We start from the raw sequence: 13,877 nt of genomic DNA on the forward strand, positions 1-13,877 counted from the left end.
ACACAAACTTGGGGTGATCAGGACCCTACAACACCGTGCGGAAAGTGTTCCCTCTAAGGCAGAAGGGAAGCATAAGGAACACACACACATTAAGAAAGCCCTCAAAACATGCGGTTACCCCAACTGGGCCTTCATCAAATCAGCTAAGATGCACAGGAATGAAGGCCAAACACAAACTACAGAGAATAGGAAGGACAAGAGGAACAACATTGTCATCCCATATGTGTCAGGCTTGTCAGAGAAACTCAGAAGAATTTTCTCCAAGCATGACATCTCAGTATACTTCAAACCAAGTCACACCCTAAGACAAAAACTGGTTCATCCCAAGGACAAACCCGCCAAACACAAGATCAGCGATGTAGTGTATGCTGTTCAGTGCAGTGAAGAGTGCTCGGACCTCTACATTGGTGAAACCAAACAGCCTCTTCACAAACGAATGGCACAACATAGAAGAGCCACCTCGACAGGACAAGATTCAGCAGTACATCTGCATCTGAAGGAAAAAGGGCACTCTTTTGAGGATGCCAATGTTCACATTTTGGACAGGGAAAACAGATGGTTTGAAAGAGGAGTGAAAGAAGCCATCTATGTCCACTGTGAACAACCATCATTGAACAGAGGAGGTGGATTACGTCACCAACTTTCCCCCGCTTACAGTGCTGTCCTGCGCTCCCTTCCCAGACGTCTCAACCCCCATTCACACCTTTGTTCCAGTGACCTCAATAGGCCACGGGAAACAATGGAGCGGAGTCCTAAATTGGTTTCAACTGAAACCACTGATTAAATATGACCCACGCCCCCTTCACACCTGGGCACATGTGTTCACGCACATGATCAATAGAGGGTCATAACCACCTCCAGGGGACTACGCCCACAGGGGTTTAAATACCTGGGTCTCTCCACCATTTGGTTGAGAACTGAAGAAGCCTTTCGGATGAGAGGTGAAACGTCTTCAAGAAACAAAAAGAAGTCCAGTCGCCTTTTTCAAGCTCCAGAGACTACTATGACCTGGATGACTGAGAATCTACACAGACAAATGCAGTACTGAAAACTAACCTTTACTTAGGATGTATGCAGAAGTCCACAGAGGGAAAACTAAACAGGAAAATCCAAACTTCTTCAGAGAACAGTGAGCACATGAGTGGAGCTTAAGTAATAGCCTGAAAAAGAACAAAAGGAATAGGCTATAAATGTACATAAGAGAATTAAGGGAAGTGTACACAACTGTGTAGCAATGTACAGCCGAAACTATTCAATACAATGATACAAAGGAAGCAAAATTAAATGGAAGACATGGGAGAAAAATGACTACCAAAATATAACAGGAAGTGAGGACAAGAAAATGCAGAGACAAGAACTTGTAATTAACACTAAAGGACGAGATGGAAGGAACACTGAGGGAAGAACTTAAAGTATATAATTATGACTAGATTAACTTTGTACATTTCATGTGGGTCAATAAAGGTCTCTGCAAAGTCTCACATTGTGACACAGAATATTAAAGCTGATGGTGACAGCAAATGAGACATTTGAAAGCATTGTAATCTTTGATGTGAGACTTGCAACCTGCTATACAACATGGATGTTTCATGTTGTATGGATAACCTGTTATGGTTTTCACAGAAACACCACAGCTAAAGTGTGATTTCTGAACATCTTTAAAATATTTATAGTGCAAACTCACCTTTGCACAATGCCCCTTGACACCAACAAGTCATATAAATTGCTAACATTACCTCAGACATTAGTGTTGCTAGCAAACTGACTCTCAATACCATGAGATGGAAGAGTTGGTTTAATTATAAGCAAGAGCAGTCATTTATTTTTTTTCTCGCTCTTCTGGAGTTCAGCCACATGTACATCATTGAAATCTGTGTGAAGGGGAAATGTGTAAATGTTTATGATGCAGAAGAATGAATGAAAATGCACGGGGAAGGTGTTTTTAAAGTATTATTGGCTGCTCAGTTCCTGGAGTAATGTTTAGTGCCTTAGTATTGTCAGGCCTATATGTTTTATGTCATGTATGCGCCATCAAATATTAAGGCTGCTGTGAATATATAATGACACATCATTAACTAGGTATAATTTTCCTGTTACTTCACCAGTGTTAGCTGACACCACTGTCTCTATGACCAGTCATATGCAATATGATTGGTCATAGAGATTTAATGCCAAGCTGGAGAAAAGATAGTGTGGTATGATATTAAATTAATGCTACCGAGTTTGAGTTTGGTATACTTACCTTACAGAGGCACTGTGTACTGTTGTCCCTGCTGCTGACTGTAAATGGCCCTTTTTCCTCCTTCAAAATTAGCTATTGTTGCTCTTACAACAACAATTTTAGAATGTTCCTGCATCCATGTCCCGTGTTAATCTGAAAGTAAACACTGGTTGGTCTTGTAAGGTCCATTTGTCCTTCACCTGGTTCAAACTGTAAAGGGATTGTTTCCCTCCCCAAATTGTTTCCTTGTTGCTGGCAGTTTGAGAAAAGTCTCCATCTTCTCTTACAAAGTTGAAAATTCCACACTGTCCCCTTATAAGTGTGCCATAATCCGCAATGGCCTCTCCGTGTGCTGATTTAAAGGTTACGGCTGTCGAGGTTGCATTGCAGAGTGCTCAGTGTGCTCTCCTTGTTTTTGTTCAAAGCTAAAGTCTGAAACCTGATTAATTGCAGAATGTTTTTGATTTAATCCTTTTACTTCTTAATTATATATTTATATTACAAAAAACTAAGTAACTGCACAAATATTTTGATATTTACAAACTTACAATTTACAAACTTTATTTAAAAAACAGTAGGGATACATAAGTTAGTATGCTATACTGATTATCTTTGTAATGATACAAGCCTGTAATTTCATATTTTCGATGCCTAACTGCTTCTATTTAACATTCACAATCCACTGAAAGTATCAGAGTGCAACTTGGGGTTTAGTATCTTGCCAAAGGAAACGTTGCCATGCAGACTGGAGCAGTGAGAGACTGACCAACCAACCTTCTGATTAGTAGTTACCTGCTCTACCTTCTGAGCTACAGGAGAAGAATAGAATATAGTACATTTGTATGTTCATTACTTTCTGTAATTTACCAGTTTTTGCAATATAAAATACACCATCTGTGAAATTACAATAATCACACTTTTTGACAGTTTACTAATACTTATAGATGCTATATACTCATTTAAACAAACAAACAAACAGAACTGAAACGTTTTTGTGGCACTGAACATCATGTAAACCAAAGAGAGCATCATCGACTTCAGGAAACACAGGACTGACCCAGCCCCCCTCTACATCAACAGCGAGCATGCCTCTCCACACAGGACTGACTGGGTCAGTCCTGTGTTTCCTGCAGGTTTCTTGGTGTCCTCATCTCTGCTGATCTTTCTTGGTCAGAAAACATCACAGCTGTTATCAAGAAGGCTCAGCAGCGACTTCACTTCCTGAGGGTCCTCAGGAAGAACAACTTAGACTCAAACCTGCTGCTGACCTTCTACCACTCATCCATTGAGAGCCTGCCCTCGTTGGCTCCCCCTTCACTGATGGACATCTGCAACTCCCGCTGCCTCAGCAGAGCAAAAAATATCATCATGGACAGCTCACACCCTGGGTTTGAACTGTTTGACCTGCTACCCTCTGGCAGGAGCTACAGGAGCATCAAAGTCAGAAGAAACAGACTCAAGAACAGTTTCTTCATCAGAGCAATCACCACCCTGAACTCACACACTCTAATGGGCTCGACACAGGGAGCGACGTCGCTCGCTCTCCATTCATTTCCTATGGAGCTTTTGCGATGAGGCGACAATCGCTTGCCCTCCTCCAGCTAAGCGACCGGCGACATTCGTGCATGTGAAATTTCGAGCTCGTACACGTAGACGTGCACACGCGACCAGGCGACGCGACACAACAAAGTTGGAAAATGTTCTACTTTTGTCGCTGTCGCGTGGCACTAAACCAATCAGCAAGAGTTTCATTGACTGACCAATGAGCGAAGAGTATGCTACACACTGCAGTCTGCAACCACTTTCAGCAGGAAGGAAAGCATCGTTTTAGCTGTGTTTGACTTTCCTATATTATATGACACTTCACGCAGTGATTATCGAGTTAAACATAAAAGGCAGCCATATGAGAACGTGTTGGTGCAAGACTAACGTTAAACAGATGGATAGAGAGGACTTTTGTGCTAATATAGGATGAACGTGAGGTTGTCTTTTTCTTTTGTAGAGGAGACTTAACAGCAAGATTTCTGTCAGTTCCAATAAAATCTTCAGACTCATCTTTATTGCCGTGTCTGACACGGACTGCTTTTAAAATGTCTAAATCCCTCCAGTTTCATAACCAATCACATTTCTTGGAGACGAGCGCGATTCGCAAAGCTGCCGTCGCTATCGCGTCCCGTGTGTTCGGTTTCACCCCAGTGGCGATGCGACCCATTCGTCGCTGTCGTTTGTCGCTCCCCGTGTGTCGAGCCCATAACTGTGCAATACTTATATCATCCATACTGAACAATATCTATCACTCCTATAATGTGCAATATCCAATATCCATTCACTAGTGCAATACTCACCCATATTTATTATTATATGTATATAGTTGTTCTATTTTTTACAATGTATAAATTTTTTAAACATTCTGTTTAATTTTCTGTATATTTTTAGAAGTTTTATTTTAAATTTTAGAAATTGTGATTTTTCTACAGCATGGCACTGTACAGGAGTGGCCCTCCAATCTCATTGTATATCCTGTATAATGACAATAAAGGCATTCTATTCTATTCTATTCTAATTTTACACTCAATGCATCAAGTTTTAGATACATATTTACAGCTTTAAAATTGAATTTAACAGTTTTATCTTTTAAATAAACATGGCATATTTATAAAATTGTTAAACATGTGACTGTTTTTTTTTTTTTTTGTCTTTTTGTGTGAAAAAAAATATGTTTCTTCACGGGTATAGGTTTTTCACGTTTTTTACATTTACATTTTAATTAACTGTTTTTTTAATTTTATTGAAAGTTCACATATTTAAAAATAACAGGAAAATTCTGTTAAATTCATAAAAATTATGTTAAATTCTTTTTTTTTTTTACAGTGTAGCATCTACCTATCCATGAATACATAACACACTCTACAATCTACATTACACACTAACTATACACTCCAAACATGCTAATTGTCTTTAAAATTTCAAAAATTGCTATCAATATCACTTTCTGTCTTTTGGCATCATGACAACTATAGCCTGTTCCTCAGCAACCACACGTTGCCATGTAATTTTTTTGAATGGTTGATATGGTGCATTTTTCCACGAATAGGAAAGGGAATGTTCTGATTTTTTGTTTTTGTTTTTTTGCTAACAAGCACTAGCAAATATCCTGTATTACCCTCTCTTCAACCATGAAGACATATACAGGAAAGAGTATGGTTTAAATTATTGATCATATGTAACTCTGGCTTTACATGGTCTATCAACACAGTTTAAAGACTGGTTCGTAGTTTGAAGTCCGCACTTTAAACACAAGTTGAAACAGACACTCAGCAAGGCTGCATCCTGCTGTTATGTAATCTTAACAATGAAATTTGGATGCGCTGGCATGCTGATGTGCGTCGGCTCCAGTGGATTAAACTTGTGAATGTATTTTTAGTCTTTTTGTGTGAGAAAAAAAATACATTTTCCATTAAAAAAAAATTAAAATCATGTTTATTCACAGGCACAGGTTTTTCACATTATTTTACATTAGACATGTTAATTCACTGTCTTTTTTTTTTTTTTTTTTTGTAATTTTATTGATATTTCATTACTTAAAAATAACAGGAAATTCTATAAAATTTGTAAGAAAAATTCTGTTAAATTACAGATTTTTTTTACAGCGTGAGCTACAGCTCCCCAAGTTTCCAGCACCTGGAAGTGCAGGTAATTATGTTCTTCAGAATCATCTGGATCATCACTCCCCCACTCCCACCCACATCACATTAGCAATAATAATCCTTTAGCTATTACACAAAAAGATACCAGCTATTACTGCCTTACCAAACTGGAAGGAATAACATTGCTTAGCCAATTTCCAAACTTTGGTCACTGTGTGTTCAGAAGTCCATTCTTGATACAGAACTCATGACAAATTAAAAACTTTTTACAGAGACATGTACTTCTGAGGTTAACAATCTTATCCAGAATATACTTGGGATTCTCCTTGCGGCCCTGGAAACTGCACGGAATTTCACCACACAAGTTGGAATATCTTTCATGATAAGTAATCTCATAAAATTACTTGTCATGAAAAATAATAGGTTAAACCAGAATCTGCTGTTCTGCAAATTGACCAAATAGCTAATAGTATTGTGACCAGCTTTGTTGACTTACCAGTATGGTAGAAGAAATTCCAGTGCTTTTTGTCTCCCACTATGCTGGGCCCGAGTGTTACTGCCAGGTCCTTGTGGGTGGGGATTGGTGTTTTTTCATTGGCTGATTCTCTGGTAGCATTTGGATTAAAGTGAAGTGGATTATAACTATTTGCTTTTAGTTGGTATTCTCTAACAGGTGGTGAGTTAGTAGGATCTTTTCCAGTGTGTTCTTTCTCCCTTGCAGTGGAGTCCGACATCTTACTGTGTGACAGCTTCATTGTTATGTTGCTGTACTTCTTCCTTGCCTTGCTTAAACCCCTTGATCCTTTCCTTTTCTTTTTCTCCTTTTTATTTTCTTCTTCCTCCTGATCGTCCTTATCCTGTCCTTCCCTCTCTCTTTCCTCTCCATGATCCTTGCACTTTTCTCTGTTCTCACCCCCAGTTTCATTATTATCCTTAACTGCAGCAGTTGTGACAGGAGACATGTCTTCGGTGTGCTCAATGGCTTTGGTAGTCTGATGGTGGAAGGTGGGATTATGGTTGGGTGCTCTGCTTGGCCAAATGTAGCTGGGGAAAGAGGAGATGACACCACCGCTAAAGCCCAGACCAGCCAGTAAAGTGCTAGTCACCACGGATGCAACAGTTGCCTGACTACCGCTGGAGGATGGACCAGTGCCTGTTGCGATAGAGACGAATGAGAAGGGGATACCAGATGACGTCCAAGTAGATGAGCCAGAGGAGATGGGAGCCATATCAGCTGAGGAGGCTGGAGACACTGTCGGCTTAGAAAGAAAAAAAATTGTAAATACAAAGTAAAACTATTACTAATTCCATGAACTCAGTCTGCTTTGACATTATTAATGACAAAATTTGCAATTAATGTCAATTTTAAAGGTTCAGCCCTCAAAGTTTGTTCCATTTATACTTAATTATTTCACTGGATTTTCTCTAAGTTTAGTAGGTGATAATCAAAAAAAAAAAAAAAGCCACTGTGCTTAACTGGTCAAATTTTTAATCTGTGCTACAAAAAATACAAAAGGAACAAATGTAAACCCAAAAGGGATCAAGTAACTTGAGTGTCAAAAGGTATATTAAATAGCTACTCAATTTCTAGACCTTTGCTGGAGACGTATTTTGCTTGCTTCCAGTGCTTCATTTTTATTCTTGAACTCCACTGGAGTAGCTTGAATGAATCCTTTTTTTTTTATTTATTTTTTATCTCATTTCTCAATCTCTAACACAGTCACTCAGACTGGTAATAGTGGTTAAGTAAATTAATGTTTTTGATTAGAAACCTTTTTTATTTTTGGAATATGGCAGCATGCTTGCTGTGCTTGCAGTGACCTCTCCTGGAAAGTTAGCAGAGTGTGTGGATGAATGTACTATTATGCGTGATTTAAACTGTGTGACGAGTGAAGCTAACTGCGTAAGTGCAAGATGCATCTAGAATTGGCAATGCTTATTGAACATCCACAGCACAAAATGCTGCTATGAAATACTTCAGCCAACTGTGCTTCATCACCTGAACAAGTTACGTCTGACCGGGCCCTGAGACACCGCTGCCCATGACAACAACATGCAGGAGGGATTGGAGGTGTTGTGAAAAGATTGGCAACCACAGAGAAGTTCATGCCAGGATAATGGCTAACCCACACAAGCCAGCAGTTCCAACCAGGGTTATTATAGTTTTGAATTTTACATTATAATTTAGTTTTAGTTCATTTTCTGAGTAGTTTTGCTCATTTTTATTAGTTTTTATTTTTGGTTTAATGCTTACTTTTAGTCTAGTTTTCATTTGTTTTAGTACTAGTTTTAGCTTTTCATACTTTTATTATTATTATTATTATATTATTATTACTATTATTATTATTATTATTGCACACTTTCTGTAAATCCTATAAACTTCATTTCATTTCTCAAGTATTACTTTGTTCGTCTGCTATATGATATATTTAACTGAAATTGCTGATCCGAACAACCAATGATTTATAAAGGAAAATTATGAAAATTATCAGGGGTACCCAAACTTTTGCATACCACCGTACCTTGTGGTCACGTGCTGGTGTTTTATACGCGGTGCTGGCTGGGACTTTTTTTGGTCCTTGCTCTTTGCGCTCAGTTTTTTTTTGATGCAAACATATTCGTCCCTGTTTTTTCACTTTCTTCATTCCCTCGCATCCATTCCGATAGTTTTAGCAGTCTCCCTTCAGGAATTTGCTGACTTATATTGATGCTTTGATTATTATTCCTGATTGTTATTCTCTGACTGATAAATTCAAACACTGTGGTGAAAAGTGGCCGGATGTGCACAAGGACTGAACAGGTTAATCACAAAGTTGCGGGCTACATGAACCCGGGGAGTAGTTCCGTTTCTCCAGAGGTGCACGTCAGATCACGTCATAGGTTCAGGGCAGTTTCTGTAGCCGTTGTGCGCGTTTCTCAGGCGGACTTTGATGTTGGTGGTTTTCCGCTTGAGAAGTGCGTCACACATTTTTTCATCATCCACAACAAGACAATCGCTTCTATCTGTGCTATTCTACTCAAATAAACTCCATATGGGACTCTACTGCTTTCTCGGCACACTGCTGCCATTACTTTATGGACCAGCACAGTGAGCATGTAGGCACATGCACACGCACAGTTGCCCGATGGCATTCCCACTGGAGTGGAAAAAAATGATTTCATATCAATCCACAAGGCTTTTAAATAAAATGACAAAACACAAAAACAAAGGTAATTTTACCTATAATTTCAGTTAGTTTTAGTTAGTTTTGTAAACTCACAATACAGATTTTGTTAGTTATAATTTTTTCCGTTTAATTATCATTTTTATTTATTTCAATTAACAAAAATGTTTTTTCATTTTCATTTTTTGTTACATTATTTTGTTCATTTTCATTAACTATAATAACCCTGGTTCCAACAGTCCTCCTGGCTAACGTCTGCTCACTAGACAGCAAAATGGTTTGAGGGATTGCTATGTCTTCATCTTTCCCAAGACATGGCTTTGCTGGACCATCGTGGACACTGCAGTGAAGCTGCAGAGGTGATTTTAAAGGTCTGCATACCAGACATAGAGCTGCTGACAGGCTATAACTTGCTATGAGGTTGTGGACTGGCTAAGAGGGCCCTGTCACGTGACATTAGGGAGGCAAAGGGGTGTTATGGACAGAGTCTTCACAGCCACTTCACTAACACAGGGGACACCCAGCGGCTGTGGCAAGGCTTCCACTCTCTGCTAACCTGGACCCCCTTCAGTTTGCCTGCAAGCTAGACCATTCCACTGAGGATGCTATCTCCACCACACTCTAACTCATCCTGTCCCATCTGGAAGCTCAAGAGACCTACACCAGAGTCCTTTTCATTGACTTTAGTTTGGCGTTTAATACTATAATTCCACAGCAACTGGAGGAGAAGCTGAGCTTGCTGGACATGGACACTGGCATCTGCCACTGGGTCCTCAGCTTCCTGATGCAGTGGGAGCAGACAGTTAAGGTGAGAAAAGGCTGCATCCCGAGTCCCCTCCTGTTTAGCCTGCATACCCATGAATGCACTCACCCCCAGTCACCCACGCCACCAACCATATCATTAAGTATGCAGACGACACGACTGTGGTGGACCTCATTAAGAACATAAAGAATGGAGGTGGAGCAATTGACGTCGTGGTGCAGGTCCCACAAGTTATTCCTTAACATAGAAAAAACAAAGGAGATCTTGATGGATTTCAGGAAATCTGGCAAACAGGCCTACTGTCCTCAGACCATCAGTGGGGCTGCTGTGGAGAGGGTCAGCAGTGAGGACTTGACGTTCACCACACTGAAGTCAGTGTCAAGAAGGTCAACTTGATCATCTTCTATAGGGGCACCATTGAGAGTATTATGACCTACAGCAGGGGTGTCCAAACTACAGCCTATGGGCCCAACATGACCCAAGCTTGGATTTTATATGGCCCATGTGTCGTGTTATTTTTGGCCCACCAGCCCAAGCAATGAATACAACTCAGCATGCAATTCCCCTTTTTAACTCATGGAGGCAGTGTTGTGTAACAGATGTCTGCCAACTGTTTCAAAACCTCAAAAAGTAGATGATTGAATGATTAGCCAATCGCAGCCCATACTGTGTGATGCCGTGCGACTTGGGTGGAGGTCACAAAAGTGTTGCCAACTTAGCAACTTTTCAGTACAGGTGCGCAAACAAAGCAGTATGCACCGGTTAGCGCTAGTGATTTTTTGGTATTTCCCCCCTCCAAAAAAAAAAAAAAAAAGATTTGCTGTATTTGAACTGCTGTAAATGATTTTTTGGCCTATAATCTGTCAAGCATATCTCTCATGAATCATATCAATTCATTTTGAGTGAGAAAGGACACTTCTGTCACAGGTAGACGCTGCAATCACATTTTGGCAAAGTGACTTTTATATATACTTTATTTATCAGGATAAAATTCATTTTTTCAGAGAGATCTTGCCAAGGGGGGCAGCAGAAGTAGCAACAAATATAACATCACACTTTTATAAACAGAGCTGATGTGGGCCAAAAAGGACCAGGTTGATTATTATGTAGATACAATAACACAGTCATGAAGATTCTTGCAAAACAGGTCATTTCTTTATTTTATTCTTAAGGCCTTCATAAATTCTGTTGACTACAGTCTACTTACCAATATAAGCAGAAACATTATACATCAAAAACACATAAAAACATTAGAATTTTTTTTTTTTCAAAATCACTTTTTTGGCAAAAAATCACTTTTTTGGCACAACACCAGCAGCTGGACAAGATCAAGTTTCCAGAGATGTGAAAGAAAATGTTCTGCTTGTTTGGCTCCACATGTTTGTTTGCACAGATTTCCTCTGTTCTGAACTTAAACAAGAACCGCTGAGATCCAGATTTAGTGACTCCCACCTACGTGACATTTTACACACTGCTCAGGAGCCAGACCTCCCCTTTGTGCCTGTGTGCCCTTCACTTCAGTGTCAGCAGCCTATCTGTTGTTCTGTTATGAGAACTGCACAGCAGCATTTTACAGTTTCTGAATGTTAGAAATTTCAGTTGGAAATTTGGTTACTTCATGTTTGTTTGCTGCATGGAAATGAATGTATTAAATAACAACATTTATACGCATCTTTTATTCTTAAAAATAATGTCATAAAAGACTGTTGGCCCTCGGGTACTTTCACATTGTCAAATCTGACCCTCCTTGAAAAAAGTTTGGACACCCCTGATCTACAGCCTCACCTCGTGGTTTGGCAGCTGTAAGAACTATGAGAAACATTAGCTGAAAATGTTGGTTAAGATGGATCATAGGTGCCCCCTCCCCTCGCTGCTGGACATCTACAGCCAGCACTGCGTCTGTAGGGTGTCAGATATTCTAACAGACCCTTACCACCCATCTCACAGCCTGTTTTTCCTGCTACTATCTGGGAGAAGGTTCAGGAGCATCAGCTGTAGAACCAGCAGACTTTTCAACAGCTTCGTCCCACAGTGTGACCTTCTTTGAACATATGCACAGTTCTTGTTTTGAATAATCTTAGTTGCACAGCACAGCATATACACTTCAACACTTACTGTAGGCTCTCACTACTCAGTATGAATGCCACCAGCTGCTGGCCTTATTGCTGTTTTTATATCTTAGAATGTTTATGTTTTAGTTAGATTGTTTTTAACGTTATTTGCACCATTTTGTTTCTGTTGCATGTTTCAATGGCAGAAATGACAATAAAGAGTCTTGAATACAGTAACGGTAAATTGTCAAGTATATCCATACATGTCTGAGCACCACATTCACAAATATGATCGTGTACAACATGAGCATCCTGTGCAAAATAGATTGCAGTAGGATATCTCTGTTTGGCAAATATTAAGCTCACTGTCCGGTTGTGAAACATGATGGTGGATTTAATATTTCAATTATAAACAGTATACATATTTTTTGTTAACATACTTTTCTACTATCATATTTATACTTATTACTTCTACTTACATATTTTATTTTGCATTATACTCCATAATTATATTTTACATATTTTATGAACTGTTTCTTCGGAAGCCTATGAGGCCTGAAGATGTCACATATTCCATACCTGTTTGACATGAATTTGTCTAATTATTTCAAACTCTGGCCACATTTCATGTGAACATTCAACATTTTCTGTCTTATTATAACCAAAAATAAGAAGAAGCGTATAAGAGACTACAGGATCAAAACCATCAGGATTAAAGGGTCACACAGAATCCACGAATTGGAAGACTTCAAATTGCTTTTTAACTTTTAAAGGTCATTTGAAATGTGCACCGATTTATGTACAATAAAACTAAAGTGTGATCACTTATGTAGGAAATAAAACCTTGAGATTGCAAACCTTTCAACCACTTTCACCAAGAATTCTTTGAGTCAGGCTGTCACTTGGTGTTGGCTCTCACTGCGGTATTGTATCACTTCCTGTTCCTGTTTCGGAGCACAGTGTTTTGCTGTCTGTTAGCTGTTATATCTGTATAACTCGATTTATCTGGATAATAATATATTTTAGTGTAATCTTCACCTACTTTAAATAGCATACTCTTTGCTGAATCACCTGTATTCACATTACTCACTTTATTTGTTTTTAGAAATTCGCTAGCTTAGCTCAGCTAGTAGCTTAGCCCTTAGCCGACTCACTACCAGCATGGCTTCTTCTCCTGTTTCTCCTGCACTTTCCTGCTCTGGGTGTCACATGTTTAGTTACTCGTCGGCCTCCTTTAGCAGTAACGGTACTTGTAATAAATGTAGTCTGTTTGTAGCTCTGGAGGCCAGGCTTTCTGAACTGGAGACTCGGCTCCGCACCCTGGAAAATCCTACATCTAGCCAGGCCCCTGTAGCGGGTGCGGACCATGGTAGCTTAGCCGCCGTTAGCTCCCCCCAGCAGATCCCGAGCAGCAGGGAAAACAGGCCGGCTGGGTGACGGTGAGGAGGAAGCGTAGTCCTAAGCAGAAGCCCCGGGTACACCACCAACCTGTTCACGTCTCTAACCGTTTTTCTCCACTCGGCGACACACCCGCCGAGGAACAAACTCTGGTTATTGGTGACTCTGTTTTGAGAAATGTGAAGCTAGAGACACCGGCGACCATAGTCAAATGTCTTCCAGGGGCCAGAGCAGGTGACATTCATGGAAATTTGAAACTGCTGGCTAAGGCTAATCGTAGATTTGGTAAGATTGTTATTCACGTCGGCAGTAATGACACCCGGTTACGCCAATCGGAGGTCACTAAAATTAATATTGACTCGGTGTGTAACTTTGCAAAAACGATGTCGGACTCTGTAGTTTTCTCTGGGCCCCTCCCCAATCAGACCAGGAGCGACATGTTTAGCCGCATGTTCTCCTTGAATCGCTGGCTGTCTGAGTGGTGTCCAAAAAATGACGTGGGCTTCATAGATAACTGGCAAAGTTTCTGGGGAAAACCTGGTCTTGTTAGGAGAGACGGCATCCATCCCACTTTGGATGGAGCAGCTCTCATTTCTAGAAATCTGGCCAAATTTATTAACCCTCCTAAAAACT

At 39.9% G+C, this 13,877-nt stretch overlaps 1 protein-coding gene across 1 annotated transcript in view; it reads right to left on the reverse strand.

Annotated features, from left to right (window-relative positions):
• Positions 1 to 6,017: 6,017 nt before the first annotated feature.
• Positions 6,018 to 13,877, reverse strand: part of LOC115776234 (receptor-type tyrosine-protein phosphatase gamma-like) — a 462,780-nt gene continuing 454,920 nt past the window's right edge. The window contains exon 12 of the mRNA XM_030723842.1: positions 6,018 to 7,127. Coding sequence (XP_030579702.1) covers positions 6,276 to 7,127 — 852 coding nt within the window. The 3' untranslated portion in view covers positions 6,018 to 6,275. The remainder of the gene's footprint in view (positions 7,128 to 13,877) is intronic.

The sequence above is a fragment of the Archocentrus centrarchus genome, unplaced genomic scaffold, assembly GCF_007364275.1.
Source record: "Archocentrus centrarchus isolate MPI-CPG fArcCen1 unplaced genomic scaffold, fArcCen1 scaffold_29_ctg1, whole genome shotgun sequence".
NCBI lineage: Eukaryota > Metazoa > Chordata > Actinopteri > Cichliformes > Cichlidae > Archocentrus > Archocentrus centrarchus.